The 20,577-nt window shown below is 45.7% G+C and overlaps 1 protein-coding gene across 1 annotated transcript in view; it reads left to right on the top strand.

The window, feature by feature from the left end:
• The window catches only part of LOC132830590 (solute carrier family 13 member 2-like), a 35,817-nt gene extending 16,884 nt beyond the window's left edge, over positions 1 to 18,933 (top strand). The window contains exons 7-14 of the mRNA XM_060848432.1: positions 2,816 to 3,031; positions 3,651 to 3,730; positions 3,876 to 3,891; positions 6,211 to 6,224; positions 8,227 to 8,348; positions 11,179 to 11,340; positions 12,976 to 13,113; positions 18,805 to 18,933. Coding sequence (XP_060704415.1) covers positions 2,816 to 3,031; positions 3,651 to 3,730; positions 3,876 to 3,891; positions 6,211 to 6,224; positions 8,227 to 8,348; positions 11,179 to 11,340; positions 12,976 to 13,113; positions 18,805 to 18,933 — 877 coding nt within the window. The remainder of the gene's footprint in view (positions 1 to 2,815; positions 3,032 to 3,650; positions 3,731 to 3,875; positions 3,892 to 6,210; positions 6,225 to 8,226; positions 8,349 to 11,178; positions 11,341 to 12,975; positions 13,114 to 18,804) is intronic.
• The last annotated feature ends 1,644 nt before the right edge of the window (positions 18,934 to 20,577 follow it).

The following is a 20,577-nucleotide window of genomic DNA, read 5'->3' as shown; positions in this document are numbered from 1 at the left end:
GGGCTTTAGGGTTAGGCATTTGATATTGGGGTATAGGGGCTCAGGTTAGGAGTTTAATGTTGGGGATTGGGTTCAGGGTTAGGAGTTTGATATTGGAGTTCGGGATTCAGGATTCGGAGATTGATGTTGAGGTATGGGGGTTCAGGGTTAGGAGTTTGATGTTGTCATATAGGGGTTCAGGGTTAGGACATGATGTTGGTGTTAGGGATTAAGGATTCGGAGTTTGTTACTGGAGTATAGGGGTTCATGTTGGGGAGAGGGGTTCAGGGTTAGGAGATTGATGTTGGTGTTAGGGGTTCAGGGTTAAGGGTTTGATGCTGGGGTAGTGGGTTTAGAGTTAGACTTTAGGGGCAGGGAGTGTGGTCTCAGGGTTAGAGGTTTGTGTTAGATATCGTGGTTTAGTGTTCAAGGTTCTGGCTCAAGGTTCGAAGTTGGGGTTTGAAGTTGGGGTTTGAAGTTGGGGTTCAGAGTTGGGGTTCAGAGTTGGGGTTAGGGTTTGGGGTTAGGAGTTAGGTGTTGCGGCTCAGGGAAGGGATTTGGAGTTAGGAATTCAAGGTCAGAGGTTGGGATTAAGGGCTGGTGGTCCAGGGTTAGAGGTTAGGGGCAGGGATTAGTGGTTGGGGGTCAGGGTTAAGCATTTGGGGCTCAGGTTAGAGGTTGGAGTTTGCAGTTCAGGGTTATGGGTTTGGGTTTGTGTTTAGGGTTTTGAGGTTGAGGAATGGGGTTCTGGGTGGGAGTTTGGGGTTAGGAGCTTAGGGTTAGAGGTTGGGGTTAGGAGTTTGGAGTTAAGGTTTCAGGGTTAGAGATTATGGTACAGGGTTGTGGTAGGGGTTAGGGGTTAGGGATTTTAGTTAGGGGTTAAGGGTCAGAGGTTAGGGGTTTGGATGGATTTAGTGGCTTACCAAGCTTTGTGGAGGTTCCAGTTGGCTGAGTTCGCTGGTAGCTTCCCACAGGGTTAAATCCGCAGAAATGTTCCACACTGTGAGAATGTGTCCATTTGGTTAACTTGCTGCATTTGCACACTTGTTCCAAAGATACTGGAAGTTGTGGGAATATGATTGCAAGGTGACTTCTGTTCAACAAATCCCAGGTTGGAGAATGTTACACAGGGCAGCACGATAGACCCATCAGCATAGGGTGAAGTGGCAAAATAAACAGGCTGGTAGGAATGCAGATCCTGCATTAACTGAGGAATAGGAAATGGAGAACAATGATTAATTATTGCAGTTTGTTGTGTTCCCCAATTCCCCAAAGCTCAGAGCTTTACTCTGTATCTGACCCCAAGCTGTCCCTGTCCTGGGAGTGTTTGATGGGGGCACAGTGTAGAGGGAGCTTTACTCTGTATCTGACCCCAAGCTGTCCCTGTTCTGGGAGTGTTTGAAGGGGGCACAGTGTAGAGGGAGCTTTACTCTGTATCTGACCCCGTGCTGTCCTTGTCCTGGGAATGTTTGATGGGGGACAGCGTAGAGGGAGCGTTACTCTGCGTGTCCTTGGGGGAGGAGGCTGTGATCAGTGTGGGGCTGAAGGCTGTGGTTGAGGGGCACAGTGCTAAGACAGAGGTAAATGAGAGGGGATGGGGGGGATGAGGGTTCTGATGGGATATAATGTGGGGAATTGGTATCCCTCAGCATTGAGCTGTGGGTGCACCAGCTGATGGGGAAAGTGAGTGATAACAAGGGTGACTGTGTCAGTCTACTGTCCCGAGACTGTTTCCAAAACAACAGGTTGACCAATGAGGAAGCTTGAACAGATGAGGCTGTTACCCTATGGAGTTTAGAAAAATAATCAGCATCTCTTTGACAGATATGTGATTTTAGATTAGATTACTTACAGTGTGGAAACAGGTCCTTCGGCCCAATAAGTCCACACCGACCCGCACCCACCTAGACCCATTCCCCTACATCTAACATCATGGGCAATTTAGCCTGGCCAATTCACCTGCCCTGCACATTTTTGGACTGTGGGAGGAAACCGGAGCAAACCCACGCAGACACGGGGAGAACGTGCAAACTCCACACAGTCAGTCGCCTGAGACGGGAACTGAACCTGGGTCTCTGGCACTGTGAAGCAGCAGTGCTAACCACTGTGCCACCGTGCCGCCCATGACTTTGGGAATAATCACACCCCACATGCCAGTGTCCTTTCACCAAGTCACTCTTTAGTTCCACGTGGAGAGTCCCTTTCATGGATTCAGCTCTGTCAGAGCCAGCTCTCAGAGTGAACACAGTCTCTGGTTATATCTGTCAGCCAGGGCTCCCCAATCAGGGAGCTGAGACTCTCCCAGCTTCACCTAGCTGACCCTGTTACAATCACTCCAGGGACGAGTTAACCAAGTTACTGAGAACCAGAAATGGAAATTACTGGAAATGCTCAGAAATTCAGCAGCATCTTTGGAAAGAAAGCAGTTAACATTTCAGGTCCAGCAACCCGTCTTCAAAATGGTTTTTGTTCAGTTTTTTTTGTTTCGTGTCATTTGAGTTCCTGTGAGGTTGTTCCAATCTCAGTCAGAGAGTCTGGAGCAGGGGCTCCCTGTCTGAGCTTTGGGCATTGAACCCAGAGACACATTGTCACTCAGGGGTTTATGGATCTTTGTAATCCACTCCCCTAGAGCGTTGTGAATACTCAGTCATTGACCGTGTTCACAGGAGAGAGTCTGGCCAGCTCCTGGACACTGTAGCACAATGCTGGATGGTGGAGCTGACAGGGGGCCACTGGAATCAAACTGTATTTCACAGCATCTTGAAGGGGCTGAATGGCCTTCTCTTATTTCTTCTGTTCTGACATTAATGCTGGGATTGCCTCTCCCCCCTCTCAGCCTGAAGGAGAATTTCGGATGCAAGGCTAAACATTCCCAGAAGGATGTATCTGCATACCGAGTGATCAAGGAGGAAGTGAGGAACTTGGGCAGAATGACCTTTGCAGAGATTGCTGTCCTGATCCTCTTCATCCTGTTAGTCATCCTGTGGTTCACCAGAGATCCTGGCTTCATACCCGGATGGGCAACTCTGCTCTTTAACAAAGACGGAGACGAGTAAGGATCAGCTAACTTTCTCTCTCTCGCTTCCTTTCTCTCACTCTCTCTCTCTTAGCTGAAAATGTGTTGCTGGTTAAAGCACAGCAGGTTAGGCAGCATCCAAGGAACAGGAAATTTGACGTTTCGGGCCAGATGAAGGGCTCTGGCCCGAAACGTCGAATTTCCTGTTCCTTGGATGCTGCCTGACCTGCTGTGCTTTAACCAGCAACACATTTTCAGCTCTGATCTCCAGCATCTGCAGACCTCACTTTTTACTCTCTCTCTCTTACTCATGCACACTCTCTCTCACTCTCATATAACCTCACTCTCTGTCTTTCTTAATCTTTCACTCTCACTGTCACTATCTTTCTCTCTCTATCCTCCTCCTCCTCCCTCACTCTCTCTAAATCACACTCTCATATCTCTCTCCTCTATCCAACTCACACTCTCACTCTCTCTATCTCTATCCCTCTCTCCTTCTCCCTGACTCTCACTCTCACCCTCTCTATCCCTATTCCTCTCCTTCACTGTCTCTCTCTCTCTCTCTCTGGCTCTCTCTCTCACTGCCTCTCCCTGTCTCTCTCTCTCTCTCTCTCTCTCTCTCTGTCCCTCTCACACTCTCCCTCTCTCCCTCCAGTTATGTTACCGATGCCACCGTGGTGATGTTCATCTCCATGCTGATGTTTATCGTTCCATCTGACAAGCCACGGCTCCCATGTTTTCACAACGGCAGCAGTGACGGTGCAGGTACGTCCTCGACTGAAGCTGCCCCACACCCTCCTCGACTGGGACAGCGTGGAATTGGATACGATGCTCCCAGGAAGTGGGGTGGTCCTTATAATGATGACAAAAAGAGAGAGAGTGAGGGAGAGTAGTGAGTAAGAGACACTGAATGTGTGAGTGAGTGAGAGAGTGAGGCAGAGAGTGAATGGAAGAGAGTGAGAGAAGGAATGAGAGTGAGAGTGTAAACAGAGTGGGAACCTTCTTTGAGAAATAAATATTGATGTTTTGAAAGCAGTTCATATTACAGGCGAGAGAGTGCCGGAGGTCTTAGAGAATATAAAGGTGGATAAATCTCCAGGATCTGATCTCGTGTATCCCAGGACTTTGTGAGAAGTTAGGGAGGAAATTGCAGGCCTATTGCAGAAATATTTGTATCATTTATCAATATGGGTGAGGTGCTGAATGACTGGAGAATGGCTAATGTTGTGCCTTTGTTTAAGATGGGATATAAGGAGAAGCCTGGGAACACTGGGCGGCACGGTGGCACAGTGGTTAGCACTGCTGCCTCACAGTGCCAGAGACCCGGGTTCAGTTCCTGACTCAGGCGACTGACTGTGGAGTTTGCATGTTCTCCCCGTGTCTGCATGGATTTCCTCTGGGTGCTCCGGTTTCCTCCCACAGTCCAAAGATGTGCGAGTCAAGTGAATTGGCCATGCTAAATTGCTCGTAGTGTTAGGTTAGGGGTATGGATGGGTTGCGCTTCGGTGGGTCGGTGTGGACTTGTTGGGCCGAAGGGCCTGTTTCCACACTGTAAATAATCTAATCAATACACCTGTGAATCTGACTTAAGTGGTGAGTAAGTTGTTGGAAGTGATTCTGAAAGATAGGATTTATATGCATTGGGAGAGGCAAAAAAACGATTGGGGATAGTAGCATGGTTTTGTGTGTGGGCATATGTATCTCACAAACCTGATTAATCGTTTTGAGGAAATAACCAACAAGATTGATGAGGGCAGAATGATAGACATTGTTTAGTAAAACCTTTGACAAAGTTCCACATGGTAGACTAATTAGTAAAGTTGGATCCAATGGAATTCAGGATAAGCTTACCAATTGGATACAAAATTGGCTTAGCAATTTGGAGTGATGGTGAAGGGTTGTTTTTGGACTGGAGGCCTGTGACCAGTGGTGTTTCACAGGGATTGGTGCTGGGTCCACTTTTGTTTGTCATTTATAAAACTGAATTATCTGAGAAGAACGAAAGCCTGGTTAGCATGTTTGCAGATGACATCGAGATTGGTGGTGAAATCAGTGAAGAAGGTTATCTGAGATTACAACGTTTAAAAATCACACCTGCCAGGTTATAGTCCAACACTGGCACCTCCTCACCATTTAGTTTACAAAGAGATCTTGGTCAATTGGGTCAATGGGCTGAGGAGTGGCAGATGGAGTTTAATTTGGATAGAAGTGAGATGTTGCATTTTGGTAAAACAAACAAAGGCGGAACTTACACAATTAAACATAAGGCCCTTAATACCTTAAAATTTGCTTCACAGGTAGACAGGGTGGTTAAGAAGGTGTTTAGTACACTTGCCTTCATTGCTCAGTGCTTTGAGCATAGGATTTGGAAAGTGATATTGAGGTTGTACAGGACATTAGTGAGGCTTCTTCTGGAGGTCACACTGTGATAGAAGGATATTATTAAACTGGAGAGGGTTCAGAAATGATATACTGTTGCTGGGACTGGAGGGTTTGAGGTATAAGGAAAGGCTGGATAGGGTGGGGTCTTTGTTACTGGAGAGCAGGAGGTTGAGGGGTGACCTTATGGAAGTTTATAAAATCACAAGAGGCATAGATAATATAGGCGGCACAGTGGCTCAGTGCTCAGCACTGCTGCCTTTCAGCACCAGGGACCTGGGTTTGGTTCCCACCTCAGGCAACTGTCTGTGTGGAGTTTGTACATTCACCCTGTGTCTGCGTGGGTTTCCTTCCACAGTCCAAAGATGTGCGGGTCAGGTGAATTGGCCATGCTAAATTGCCCGTAGTGTTAGGTAAGGGGTAAATGTAGGGGTATGGGTGGGTTGCGCTTCGGCGGGTCGGTGTGGACTTGTTGGGCCGAAGGGCCTGTTTCCACACTGTAAGTAATCTAATCTAATCTAATTATATTGATGTCCATCATCACAGCTCCTGAGACACAATTCAAAATCTATTCTTCTGGGCTGAGCCAATATTTTTCTAACTTGACTTCAGACCAGGAGATCCTTCATTGACTCTGAGCGTGCTTGGTTTCTGGCTGTGAAATACATTGAAAGAGGACTTGCATGAATAGGGGGTACAATTCAAAAGGGGGGGGGGGGGTGTGCAGGAGCAGGCCTGGGTGGATATGTGCCCAGGTCATTGAAGGCTGCAGGACAGGGGAGAAAGCAGTTAATCAAACACATAACGTCCTCAGCTTTATTAATAAAGGCACAGAGTACAGAGCGAGGAGGTGATGTTGAACTTGTAGAAGACCCTCGTCTGCCCACAGCCGGGGTACTTGTCCAGTTGTGGGCCCTACATTTTAGGATAGTTGCAAATGCATTAGAGAGACAGTGGAAGTGAGTTACAAGAATGATTCCAGGAATGAGGAACTTCAGAGATGAGGAGAGATTGAAGAAGTTGAGACTGTTCTCCTCGAAGAGAAGAGGGTGAGAGGAGATTGGATAGAGATTCTCAAAGTCAAGGGCAGGCTAGACAGAGTAGATAGGGAACAACTGTTCCTAATTGAGAAAAAGAACAAGATTTAGAGGGCATAGATTTGAAGTGATTTGTCAGAGAAAGAAGGATGAGGTCTGATGAAACCCTGAGAGTAGTCAGGCTGTGGAATGAACCGCCTGGAAGTGTGGTGGAGGCGCGTTCGATGGAGACATTGAAGAGGGCACTGGATGGTTCTTTGGATCTTTGGATAGAAATGGTGTACAGGGAGCTGGGGGAAAGGCAGGAGATTGATACTGGGGAGGGGGGGTGGTCTCAGAGCCAGACTTGATAGCAGGGCTGCTACAGGTGCAGGTGCAAAGGGCTGAATGGCCTCATGCTGCACTGTACCAATGAAGTGACTCTGACTGAATGTCCCGGAGAGCTTCCCCACCAATGGGGTGCTTGTTGAAGTGTGAGAGCGCTGATGTTTCCACCTCTGGGAATCTGTTATCGGTGATGAGGGACAGTTGGGCACCAGGATGCTGGGTGAGGCCTCACTCCTCAGAACAGTGTCCTTAGAATCTGTCACAGCCGTGTGAGAGAATCTCATTCTAAAAGGCAGTGCAGCAATTCTTCAGTATTTCATTGGGCCCATCACTCCACAGCAAAGGGTCAGGGTCTGATTTAGAAACCCTGCTGGCCATTGTGATAAAACGGAGTGCCTACTCAGGCATTTCTGCAGCCAGTTTAGAGTGAACCCCATCGCTGTGGGTCTACAGTCATGTCTCTAAAGGATGTGAGTCATGTTCCTCAAAGGGCATGAGTCAACCCAATGGATTTTCAACAACAATCTGATATCTTTATGGCCATATTCATTGGTTCCAATTTCTTACTGATTTTCATAGGGAATGTGTTTCTCGTGCCTCAGGGTGGGATTTGGTTTTCTTTCTCCTCTGTTACATAACCACAACATTCCAGCGTGTCCCCAGGTGCCAACGGGCCCAGTCTCATTGTCGCAGAGACAGCAGGATTGGTCACTAGCGAGGAACAGGGAGAGAATACAGAGATAAAGAGTGGGTGGGGGAGGTGAGGAGACAGTGTGCTGCTGGGATCTGTGCCTGAAATTGGGGTGTTCACATGGGAAATAGAAAGCCAGTTGAAATGAAGACGTTGTGAGGGCTCTAGGAGTGTGGGACCTATTGGGTAACACATTCACAGAGCTGTTAGAGACTGAACGGCCACATCATCTCCTGTCACCAGAGTCATAGAGTCATAGAATCATAGGGATGTACAGGATGGAAACAGACCCTTCGATCCAACTCATCCATGACAACCAGATATCGCAACCCAATCTGGTCGCACCTGCCAGCATCTGGTCCATATCCCTCTAAACCCTTCCTATTCATATATCCATCCAGATACCTTTTAAATGTTGCAGTTGTACCAGCCTCCACCACATCCTCTGGCAGCTTATTCCATACACGCGTCACCCTCTGTGTGAAAAAGTTGCCCTTTGGATCTCTTTTATATCCTTTCCCTCTGACCCTAAAACCATGCCCTCTAGTTCTGGACTCCCCCACCCCAGGGAAAAGACTTTGACTATTTATCCTATTCATGCCCCTCATGATTTTATAAACCTCTATAAGGGATACATGTTAGGAATGTTTTTGGTCTCCTGTCTCACTGTGACTAGAATTCACTCACAACAGGGAGATGGAGGGAAGGGGACACATCTGGAGGGAGGTGTAGACAATTCATGTCCCTGAAAAACATTCCCTTCTGCAATAACTGACAAATATTTTGTGTCCTCCCAGGTAATGGATGCAAGTACGGTCCTGCTCCAGCAATACTGAACTGGAAAACTGTCCAAGACAACCTAGCCTGGAATGTCGTCATTCTATTGGGAGGGGGCTTTGCACTGGCTGAAGGCAGTGAGGTAACTCTATCTGTTACCACTGGAGGCGCACTCTCAAGAATGGAGGAATGGGCAAAGAGTACGCCATTCAGTCTTGGAGTCTGCTCTGACGGTCACAAAGATCTAGTTGTAATATCAACTCCATTTTCCTATCTGACTCTTACAAAAATCTGATACCTGTATTTGTCAAATTCTAATGTCTGTACTCGATAAGTTCAGTCAGGTGACCTCCACTATTGTTTATAGGAAGAGAATTCCACACATTTACAATCTCCTGAGAGAAAAAGGTATTTCTCCTCATCTTCCACTTAAACATGAGATTCCGTATTCCTGTTCTCTAGTTGCAGCATTTCCCATGAGGGGAAAAATTATCACAGTATCCATTCTCTCACATCCTGTCGATCACTCTGATAGAGACAGGCCTAACCTGCTCAACCTTCCATCACAAGATCATCCCAGGAATGAACTTTGTGGATCTTTGCTGAATTGTTTCAGAAGCAACAAGATCTTTTACTGAATAAGGAGGCTAAAACTGTACATAGATGTGGTCTGACCAATGCCCTGCTCAGCTGCAGTAGGGCTGTTGGTTAGCTCAGTTGGCAAGACAGCTGGTTTGCAATGTGGAATGATGCCAACAGCATAGGTTCAATACCCACAACTGATTGAGTTGCCATGGGGGCCTCTCCTTCTTAATCTGTACCCTCGTGTGAGGTGTGGTGACCCTCAGATTAAACCCTGAAGGAGAGATTAGCCCAATGGGGCTGTGGTGACTTTACGCTCCCAGCTGCTGTCAAACTTGCCTATTCTTACATTCCACTTCCTTTGCAATAAACCTGACATTCCATTCACCTTCCTAATCACTCGTTGCCCCTGCAGACTAACATCATGTCCCAGAACCCCCAGATCCCTCTGCATCTCTGAGGTCTCTGACCCTCTCTATTTAGAGATTGTGCTGATTTCCCATTCTTTCTGCCAAAGTGGACATGTTGACACGTTCCCACATTGTACCCCTTAACAGAGAACATAGAACATTGCGTGAGAACGTTTCTGAGCCTTCACTTCACCTGTGTATATCTCCTTTCCTTTCAGACTCTCCACCTCCTCTTCACAATTAGCTCTCCCACCCAATCTCAGGGTTTTCTGCAAAATAAATATTTGGTCCTTTAACTAAATCATTGGTACAGGTTGTGAATTACAGCACTCTGTTACAGCTGACTAACCTGAAAATGGTTGTGAGATGGTCGCATAAAGAAATGTACTATAAATATCATACTTGAGGATTGACTTTTAAAATAAGGGGTCAGGCATTGTTTTGTCCAGAAAGTCATTTGAAAAAGTGATCTGAGTGTATCAATTCAAAAAAACCATGTGACTGTAGTCAAGTGCTGATGTGGTGTTAATGGATGGGAGTTTTACATTGCTGAGTTTGTAACGATCTAGAAAACCATGGGTTTGGTTTTGACTTCAACATAGAAGGTTCAAGGTCATAGTTTAAAAGAATCTGGAGTCCAGCTCAACAAGATAACAGTTTCTCTGTGCACGAGAATCAAAGCTGATAGTTCAGTGGAGCCGGTCGTTTTCATCAAATGGTTTAGTTTGTGAAGTTTCTAAGCCAGAAATCCTCAGGTTGTTAGAACTGAGAAAGCTCAGGCGATCAGAACTGAGAAACATTTATACCTGTGAGCTCAGAAAGGAATTGTACACAGTTCAGAGTAAAGAAGCTGGGAGGAGTCAGTTAAATCAAAACTGAGAAAATAGTTAAATGTCTCTGAAAATTGAGAGTTTGTCATAGAGACAGAGTCACAGAGATGTACAGCACGGAAAGAGCCCCTTCAGTCCAACTCGTCCATGCTAACCAGATTTCCTAACCTAATCTAGTCCCAATTGCCAGCATTTGGCCCATGTCCCTCTAAACCCTTCCTATTCATATAACCATCCACATACCTTTTAAATGCTGTAATTGTACCAGCCTCCACCACTTGTTCTAGCAGCTCATTCCATACACACACCAGCCTCTGCATGAAAAAGTTGCCCTGTAGGTCCCTTTTGTATCTTTCCCCTCTCACACTAAACCCATGCCCTCTAGTTCTGGACTCCCCCACCCCAGGAAAAAGACCATGTCTATTTATCCTATCCATGCCCCTTATGATTTTATAAACCTGTATAAAGTCACCTCTCAACTTCTGACACTCCAAGGAAAAACAGCCCCAGCCTGTTCAGCCTCTCCCTGTAGCTCAAATCCTCCAGCCCTGGCAACATCCTTGTAAATCTTTTCTGAACCCTTTCAAGTTTCACAACATCCTTTCAATAGGAAGGAGACCAGAATTGCACACAATATTCGTAAAAGGATAATGTTGGGGAACTAGATGAAACTGCATTTTCCTGTTTGTCTTAATGTTCTTCTAACTGTCTTTTATATGTGTATTCGTTTCTCTTTGAGTAATAAACTTATTCTTTGTTCCTTAAGAATATTAGTGACCAAATATCAAAATCACCAATTACAAATATTAAATGTTATGATCTGTCAAAAATAAAATCTGAAAGAACTGCGGGTGCTGTAAATCAGGAACAGAGACAGAAGCCACTGGAAAAACTCAGCAGGTCTGGCAGCATCTGTGGAGAAAAATCAGAGTTAACGTTTTGGGTTTTTCTTGTTTTCAATTTCAAATATTTCTATTTTTATGTGTGATCTACCAACCTTTCTAGCACATAGCTTGTACAGTACCACCTTCAGGTGGGATCATAACGATGTCTACTCTCTGTTTTCTGTTAGCTGGCCAATCCTTTATGCAGGCTAGTACATCATTTCCTGCACTGGGTGGGCTGACAGTTTACGGTTATGTCTTTCTAGAAATCAGGCCTTTCCCAGTGGCTTGGAGACCAGCTGACCCCTCTGGAAGCCATCCCTCCCTGGGCCATTGTTATCATCCTCTGTCTGCTGATCGCTACATTCACGGAATGTGCCAGCAACGTTGCTACGACGTCACTGTTCCTCCCGATCCTGGCTGCGATGGTGAGTCTGGCTGCTGTCTCTAAAACATGCCATTGTCATATTCACAATCATCACAACTTCTGTCAGGATCAGCCCTAGGAATGTGAACTGCCCCTTATTACCTTCACTAAGTGCCCTGCAGTGCAATAGAGGACTTCTCTTGTTAAGAGCTGAAAATGTGTTGCTGAAAAAGCGCAGCAGGTCAGGCAGCATCCAAAGAGCAGAAGAATCGACCTTTCGGGCATGAGCCCTTCTTCAGGAAATTTCCCGAAGAAGGGCTCATGCCCGAAACGTCGATTCTCCTGCTCTTTGGATGCTGCCTGACCTGCTGTGCTTTTCCAGCAACACATTTTCAGCTCTGATCTCCAGCATCTGCAGTCCTCATCTCCTTCTCTTGTTAAGAGCCAACTACATTGATGTGGGTCCAGAGTCCAAGAGACTTGACAGGGGAGATATGGAGAGGTTGTTTCTCCTTGTGGGATAGTCAAGGACCAGAGGGCAGTGTCCCAGAATAAGGCTCATGCATATTTAAGACGGAATTGGGGAAGAATTTCTTCTGTCAGAGGTGAATGAGTCTGTGGAATTCTTTACCACAGGTGACTGTCGAGGCTAGGTCGGTAAGTATATTCAAGGCTGAGATAGATTTTAATCAGTGAGGGGATCCAGAGTTATGGGGAAAAGGTAGGAAAGAGGAGTTGGTGATTATCAGATCAGAGTGGATGGGCTGAATGGCCTACTCCTTACTTCTGCTTGTACATGTTATGGTCTTAATTGAAAAATATGTGAATCAATAAAGAACCTTGACAGAGCTGTGTGAATTCACAGGGCAGTGATCAACCCATGTAGTTTATTAGCAATGTGTCCACCATCCTGTCACACAGTGACAGTGAATAGGTCCAGGGCTCACTGTGTGAAACCCAGAGCTGCCAACTCTCCAGGATTGTCCTGAAATCTCCTGGTGAAAACCCAGGAGAAATTGGAAAAAAAATAATTTTATTCAATAATTTTGTGCATTAGATCTAAAGAAAGTCAGAAGTCACATGACACCAGGTTATAGTCCTACAGGATTATTTGAAATCACAAGTTTTCGGTACATTGCCCCTTTGTCAGCTCCCTGCAAACACTTGTTATTCAGCTTGACGACACTCTACTAACACTATTTGTACTTACCTGTTGACGCTCTTACTTATCTGGAATTACCTTACCATTATCTCTCTGCCTATGTATTCTGTACCTGTGCACCTCCCTCTACTTCACCTGACAAAGGGGCAGTGCTCCGAAAGCTTGAGAATTCAAATAAACCTGTTGGGCTATAACCTTGTGTCATGTGACTTCTGGCCTTGTTCTAACATTGGCACCTCCACATCTGATCTCCACAGGCAATGGCGAATCATCCAATCACAAGAAGGAGTCAGTTCATTTCCGATTGGCTGTGTTAAGGAGGGGGTCATGTGGAATTGAAATGTCCAATGACCAATGGGGGAAGGGCATTAGTGCATGTGTCAGGTGACCAATTGTGGGTGGAGGTGGGGGAGAGGTTTTTGTAAGTAACAGGAAGTGATGTGATGAGAACAGGAAGTGTGCAAGCAGAGATAGTGACCCAGGTTGTGGATGGTTCACTGAAATTTTGTGACAATTTTTGTTTTGGATTCACAGGCACAACGAATCAAACTACACCCCCTCTACGTCATGCTCCCCTCCACCCTCTGTGCTTCGTTTGCTTTCATGCTACCAGTGGCAACGCCTCCAAACTCCATTGTTTTCTCCTATGGCTACCTGAAGGTGGCTGACATGGTAGGTGTTGGAAAGATTCAGCTGAAAATGTGTTGCTGGTCAAAGCACAGCAGGCCAGGCAGCATCTCAGGAATAGAGAATTCGACGTTTCGAGCATAAGCCCTTCATCAGGAATGAGAGAGAGTAGCCAAGCAGGCTAAGATAAAAGGTAGGGAGGAGGGACTTGGGGGAGGGGCGATGGAGGTGGGATAGGTGGAAGGAGGTCAAGGTGAGGGTGATAGGCCGGAGTGGGGTGGGGGCGGAGAGGTCAGGAAGAAGATTGCAGGTTAGGAGGGCGGTGCTGAGTTGAGGGAACCGACTGAGACAAGGTGGGGGGAGGGGAAATGAGGAAACTGGAGAAATCTGAATTCATCCCTTGTGGTTGGAGGGTTCCCAGGCGGAAGATGTCAAACCAGATCATATTGCTTATACTAACTGGAATTTCACATTCAGTTTGAAGGTGAGAAATGTGCATCTGAGACCAGAATTTTAAACTTAAGTAGTGGCAATGATAAGGATTTGAGCATGGTGTCAGCTAAAGTTAATTGGAAAAAATGGTTTAAAAGATAGGTCAGATGAGAAACCATTGGAGATATTTAAGGAGACATTCCTAAACTCACGGCAAACGTGTATTTCATAGAAATGGAATGGTTCCATAGGGAAGGTACAGCAACTATAATTACCTGAGGAAGTCTGGGATGGTATGAACTTAAAAGAAAAAAATACACAATACTGTCAAGTTTAGCAGATGGGGACAGATTTTTGAAACCACCAAAGAAAGATAGAGGGACCAATATGAGTGAGAGTGAGCTAGAAATATTAAAACAGCAGTAAGAGAGTCTGTAAGTATGTAAAAAGAAGAGGAATGCCTGAAGTGATTGTGGGTGCCATAAGACGGTGAGGCTGGGTATTGATAATGGGTGGCACAGTGATTAGCACTGCTGCCTCACAGCACCAGAGACCCGGGTTCAATTCCCGTCTCAGGCAACTGACTGTGTGGAGTTTGCACATTCTCCCCGTGTCTATGTGGGTTTCCTTCGGGTGCTCCGGTTTCCTCCCACAGTTCAAAAATGTGCAGGTTAGGTGAATTGGCCATGCTAAATTGCCTATAGTGTTAGGTGAAGGGGTAAATGTATGGGAATGGGTCTGTGTTGGTTGCGCTTCGGCGGGTAGGTGTGGACTTGTTGGGCCGAAGGGCCTGTTTCCGCACTAAGTAATCTTATCTAACCCAGATTTGCATTGGTGGAAGTGAAGATCGGGTGTTTTGTGTCTGTCTTCATTGTAGAAGATGTAGAAAAATGTCTGAAGATAATTGAAAGGGGAGACGAATAGGAAAGGAACTTAAAATAATCACCATCATCAGAGAAAAGGTGCTAGGAAATCTGTTATAAGTAAATATTGAGCTGAAAATGTGTTGCTGGAAAAGCGCAGCAGGTCAGGCAGCATCTAAAGAGCAGGAGAATTGACATTTCGGGCATGATCCCTTTCTCCTCGAAGATTTTAACCTCCTGCGAATCCTCTTGCAAGGATGCCTTCCTTGAAGAAGCTCTCTTCCTCCCCTGATCTCCAGCATCTGCAGTCCTCACTTTCTCCTCTAAGTAAATATTGACATGTCCTGTGTTCCTTACAGCTTGCATCTTAGAGTCTTAACAGAAGTGGTTAAAGAGAAAGTAGATGCTTAAATTGTACAACAATCCCAGCGGATTGTAACATCTCTTCTCAAGAAAGGCAGGAGACAGACTACAGGCCAGTTAGGTGGGAATCTGTCATTGGGAAAATGGTCATATCCATTATTAAGGAGGTGGTAGTTGGACATTTAGAAAATTATAATGGAATCAGGCAGAGTCTACCTGGTTCTGTGAAAGGGAAATCATGTTTGACTAATTTATTCATGCTTCTTGAGAATTAACACTTGTGATGGATGAAAGGGAAGTTGTAGATGGGGTGTACCTAAATTCCCAACACCTCAGTGTAAGGGATAACCTATTAGCAGGGATTGAGGGTTGGGTAACTGACAGGAAATAGAGAGTAGACTATTCTCAGTTTGGCAAACAGGAATCAATAGACAGCTGCGAGGATCATTTCTGGATCCAGAAGTATTTTCAATCTGTATCAATGACTTAGATGAAGGGACCAAATGCTTGGTAACTAAACATGCAGATGACACAAAGATAATGAGATAACTGTAGTGCCAGAAGGGCATAGAGATTCTCACAGGGATTTAGGTTCAGTGAATGGGGATATTTTGCTGATGGAGTGGAATCTGGGAAAATGTGGGCTTGTCAATGTTGATAGGATGAATATAAAAGCAGCGTGGCATTAAATGGGAAGAGATCGCAGATTGTATACAGTTCTGGTCACTACTCTAACAGAAGGATGTGGATACTTTGGAGAGGGTACAGAAAAGGTTTACATGGATGTTGCCTGGTCTGGGGGGATTTTAACGATGAAGAAAGATTAGATAGATTGGGTTTGTTTTCACCGGAATGCAGGAGGTTGAGGGGTAACCTAATGGAAGGTGATAAGATTGTGAATGGCACAGATGGAGTGGAACCTATGAGGCTTTTTCCCAGGGTGGAGGGGTCCTTTACTAGGGGACACAGGTTAAAGGTGAGGTGGGATGGTGATATTTAAAAGAGATGAGCGAGGCAGGTTTTTCACACAAAGGATGGTGAGTCCCTGGAACGTGCAGCCAGAGGTGGTGGTGGAAGCAGATACAATAGCAGCATTCAAGATACACCTGGATGGATCCAGGAATAGGAAGGGAATGGAGGGATATGGATCCTGTAAGTGAAGACAGTTTTTGTATGGAAGGGTAAAATGTGTTGGTGCAGGCTTGGAAGGCCGAAAGGCCTGTTCCCGTGCTGCATTAGTCTTTGTTGGAGTCTTTACACATGAATCATGAGATGTTAGTTTGCAGATGCAGCAAGTAGTTCAGATGGCCAATGGGGTCTTGCTCTGTACAGAGGACACGAATGTTACAAAAAAGGGTATTTTGCCACTGTTACACACAATGTTGGCGAGGCCATACCTGGAGGACTCTGTACAGTATGGGCTCTTCACTTAAACAAGGATATTAGAAGGAGTTCAGAGAAAGTTTGTTTGACAAATTCGTGGAATGAAAGAATTATTTTATGAGCACAGATTGAGTATGTTGAGCTCATGCCCATTTGAATTTAGAAGAATGGAAGATGATTTTATTGAACAATATGAAATCCTGAGGGCACGTGATGAGATGGACATTGTGTGGGAGTGAGTCCAGAACCAGGGGATGTATTTTAACATGTTGGAATTTAAAAATTGAGGAGGCGATTTGGAGAATTTTTCACCTCAAAGGGTCATGAGTTATAGAGGCGTTCAGCACGGAAACAGACCCTTCAGTCCAACTTGTCCATGCTGACCAGATATCCCAACCTAATCTAGTCCCGATTTGGAGATGCTGGTGTTGCACTGGGGTGGACAAAGTTAAAAATCTCATGACACCAGGTTATAGTTCAACAGGTTTATTTGGAAGCATTAGCTTTCGGAGCGACGCTCCTTCATCAGGTGGTTGTGGAGGACACAATTGTAAGGCACAGAATTTACAGCAAAATTTACACTGTGATGTAACTGAAATTATACATTGAAAAATACCTTGATTGTTTGTTAAGTCTCTCATCTATTCAAATACGATGATAGTTTCACTTCTTTCATGTGTAAATCACAAAACATTTATTTTAAAAGTTACATTCTCAGGTTAACTGTAACAATGGGTGTTAGCCAGATAAGGTGTTGAAGGTGTTAGCTCCCTGTGTTCTCTGTCTGTGCCATAATGTTTAGGCTGATTCTAAACTAAAAAGTGAGATAACAGAGTTTTACATGAATTCATGCAGTGTTGTGAGATTTTTAATCTAGTCCCATTTGCCTGCACTTGGCCCATATCCCTATAAACTCTTACTATTCATGTACTCATCCAGATGTCTTTTAAATGCTGTAATTGTACCAGCCTCCACCACTTCCTCTGGCAACTCATTCCATACACGCACCACCCTCTGCGTAAAAAAATTGCTCCTCCGGCCCCTTTGAAATCTTTCCCTCTCACCTTTAACCTATACCCTCTAGTTCCATGCCCCTCATGATTTTATAAACTTCCATAAAGTCACCCCTCAACCTCTGATGCTCCAGGGAAAACAACCCCAGCCTATTCAGACTCTCCCTATAGCTCAGATCCTCCAACCCTGGTAACACCTTTGCAAATCTTTTCTGAACCCTTTCACGTTTCACAACATCTTTCCGATAGGAAGGAGACCAGAATTGCACACAATATTCCAATAGTGGCCTCACCACTGTCCTGAACAGCTGCAACATGACCTCCCAACTCCTGTAATCAATACTCTGACCAATAAAGGAAAGCATATCAAACACCTTCTTCACTATCCCATCTACCTGCGACTGTACTTTCAAGGAGCTATGAACCTGCACTCCAAGGTCTCTTTGTTCAGCAACACTCCTCAGGACCTAACCATTAAGTGTATAAGTCCTGCCCTGATTTGCCTTTCCAAAACACAGCACCTCACATTTATGTAAACTCCACCTGCCACTCCTCAGCCCATTGGCCCATCTGATCTGTGGAGGTTTCCTCCCAGAGAGAGGAGTTGGTTATTGCATATTGTTCAGGACTGAGATAAGCCGATATTTGACTGTTGAGGGCGGTTCAGGGTTACTGGGGGGAGTGGAGGCGGGAAAGCAGAATTGAGGGATAAATCACATCAATCATGATCTTATCAAATGGCAGAGCAGGCTGGAGGGAGCAGCTCCGTGGTCTACCCCACTCTTGGAAACGTCCCTTCACCCTTGGGCAGTGGGTGTTGATGATAAAGACTGGCCTTAAGATGTCAGTGATGCAATCCGTCTGCTGTGAGGACACCCAGAAAGGAGGCAGTCCCGGCAGCTTGACCTAGCAATGATGAAGCTTACCGGGCCAGTTAGAGTTGGGTCTAAAATCTGACAGACTCCGAGTTTGCGAGTCACTGTTGCCCATTCCAGCAGCAGACTGTGGGATGTCCCTCAGCACCCTGGGTGTTTTAGCTAGTGCTTCATTCAGAAACAGGTCAGCCACAGCTCACTGTGCAGTCCCCTCACCTCTCAGCCAGGAGCTCCTGGGATCAAGCCCCCTCAGTAATACAGGCTAACATGCCCAATGCAGTGCTGGGGCAGTGCCACATTGTCACAGGGACTGCCATTCAGCTTCGTGAGTAGCTAAACCAAGGCTTAGTCTGTCCTTGCAAAAACGTAACATGACTAATATTGTACAGGAACTATCCTGAGAGTGTTTGATGGGTTTACAGGGAGATTTACTCTGTATCTAACCCTGTGCTGTCCCTGTCCTGAGGAGAGTTGGATGAGTACAGTGTAGAGGGCGCTTTACTCTGTATCTAACCCCGTGCTGTCCCTGTCCCGGGAGTGTTTGATGGGAACAGCATGGAAGGAGCTTTACTCTGTATCTAACCCCGTGCTGTCTCTATCCTGGGAATGTTTGATGGGGACAGTGTAGAGAGAGCTTTACTCAGTATCTAATCCGGTGCTGTCCCTGCCCTGGGAGTGTTTGATGGGAACAGTGTAGAAGGAGCTTTACTCTGTATCTAACCCTTCATGCAACAACATGAAGCTCTCTGGCTCAATTTTCACTCAGGCTTTCTCACTATTCCCCTGTTCCTTTCTGATATTCCACAGGCAAAGACTGGAATCGTTGTGAATTTCATTGGAGTACTGATTATCACACTGGCTGTGAACACTTGGGGTCAGGTTATGTTTGACCTGGGGAAGTTTCCTGATTGGGCAAATACTACTGCCCTGCCATGAACTGAATGAGGAAATTCACACAGGCCTCAAAATGACAGCGAACCACTAGCTGCTGCACAGAATCTCCCCGGAACTTGTTAATTGTATTTTGATTACTGAAATATAGTCTCCCAGGTGCCTCACTGGACTGTAGATTTTGATGTGATGTGGGTAAATTTGAAGTGTACATTCAGAGCTTTGTCAGATAGCAACAGGACCCGCTGCCTGACAGTGTGTCGCTGTGATATTCAAGTTAATTCTCCAAGCTCCCCCCTCTGATCCAGAGTCTGCAGCAGGAAAAGCAGAGTGTCGTCTGACAGATGAAGATCTGGAATTGAAATCATCACCAGCCCTGAGGACATCCAGCTGCCTGTGCTGCGATAATCCAGCTTTACACTCTTTTTTATATCCAGCCTGTTTCTTTGAGTCTGGCTTGGGATTTGGGCACGTGTCTGTGTGACTGTGAATGCTAATTCATTGATTAAGACTGCCAAGGTGGGATTTGAACCCCTGTCCCCAGGGCCTTACCTGGATTAATAATCCAGGACATTCCCAATGTGGCACTGTCTCTGCCTTCCTTCTGTTGTTCTGCAGGTAGCTGTGTTGAGCTGTGGAGTTTGTGCCTGTACCTGGGTGTTAGTGGCCAGTGCCTGTGTGCCCAGCTGTATCCATACCTGTGCACCTGTACCTGTACATCTGTATCTGTGTGCCCGGGTGACTCTATACCTGTGTCTGTACCTTTTTGCCTGGGTGTGTCTGTGTCAGTGTGTTGGGAATGCCTGTACCTGCATGCCCAGGTATGCCTCAATGTCCTGTGTGCCTGTACCTATCTCTTTACATGCGTGCTTAGGTGTGTGTTTTTCTGTGAGAGACTGTGTGCGCCTGAATGAGAGTGTGTGTGTTTCAGGGTGGGAGAGGGTGTGTTTTGCGTGTGTTAGTATCTGTGTGGGAATGTGGCTGGAAGCAAGTAAGGGTTGAGAGTTGGTTTGTGTGTGAGAGTGTACATATGTGAGTGTGTGTCTGTGTGAGTGCGTGTGTGGTGACATTGTGAGTATGTTTTTGTAAGGCATTTGTATGTGGGTATGTGAGTGAGTGATTGTGAGAGTGTGTGCGCGTGTGTTGGATTCTGATGATAGCAGTGTGAATGCAGAAAGCTGACTGACTCCCGGCCCATCATACGTTCCCTCTACACACATCGCAATGTCAGCATTTTGGAGGCACAGGTTTGCTGCAAAATATTTATTATTTGCAGGGGATTGCACTTTTGTAGAAATGTGAAAAATAAAGTTTTGAGTGTTGTTATGTTTTTCTTGTGCTATAATCTGAGCCAACATGTCAACCCCTCCTCCCACCCAAAATACAGCTCCAGGCTGAAGGTAGATTCCACTTAGTGGTCATTGGAGACTGTAGGCCACTCAGCCCCTTATATCTGTGCTAGCCCTTTGAAAGAACTCTCCAGTCAGTCGCAAACCAACTTCTCAGTGCTATTTCCCAGGATCCCTGGAGAAATGTCTTTCTCAAACTCCTTGTTTGATGCTGCTATTGGATTGTGTGACACTCTCTCCAGTCAGATAATTACAGCCACAGACTTCAGGAGTAAATTTGGAAACACATCGATACAAGAGGACTTGGATTTTTGCAAAGCGATATCAACAGTAAATGATG

This window comes from Hemiscyllium ocellatum, chromosome 31 (genome assembly GCF_020745735.1).
Source record: "Hemiscyllium ocellatum isolate sHemOce1 chromosome 31, sHemOce1.pat.X.cur, whole genome shotgun sequence".
Lineage (NCBI taxonomy): Eukaryota > Metazoa > Chordata > Chondrichthyes > Orectolobiformes > Hemiscylliidae > Hemiscyllium > Hemiscyllium ocellatum.
Note: the sequence above shows the minus strand (reverse complement) of the source record. Positions and strands in the feature narration are given on the sequence as shown.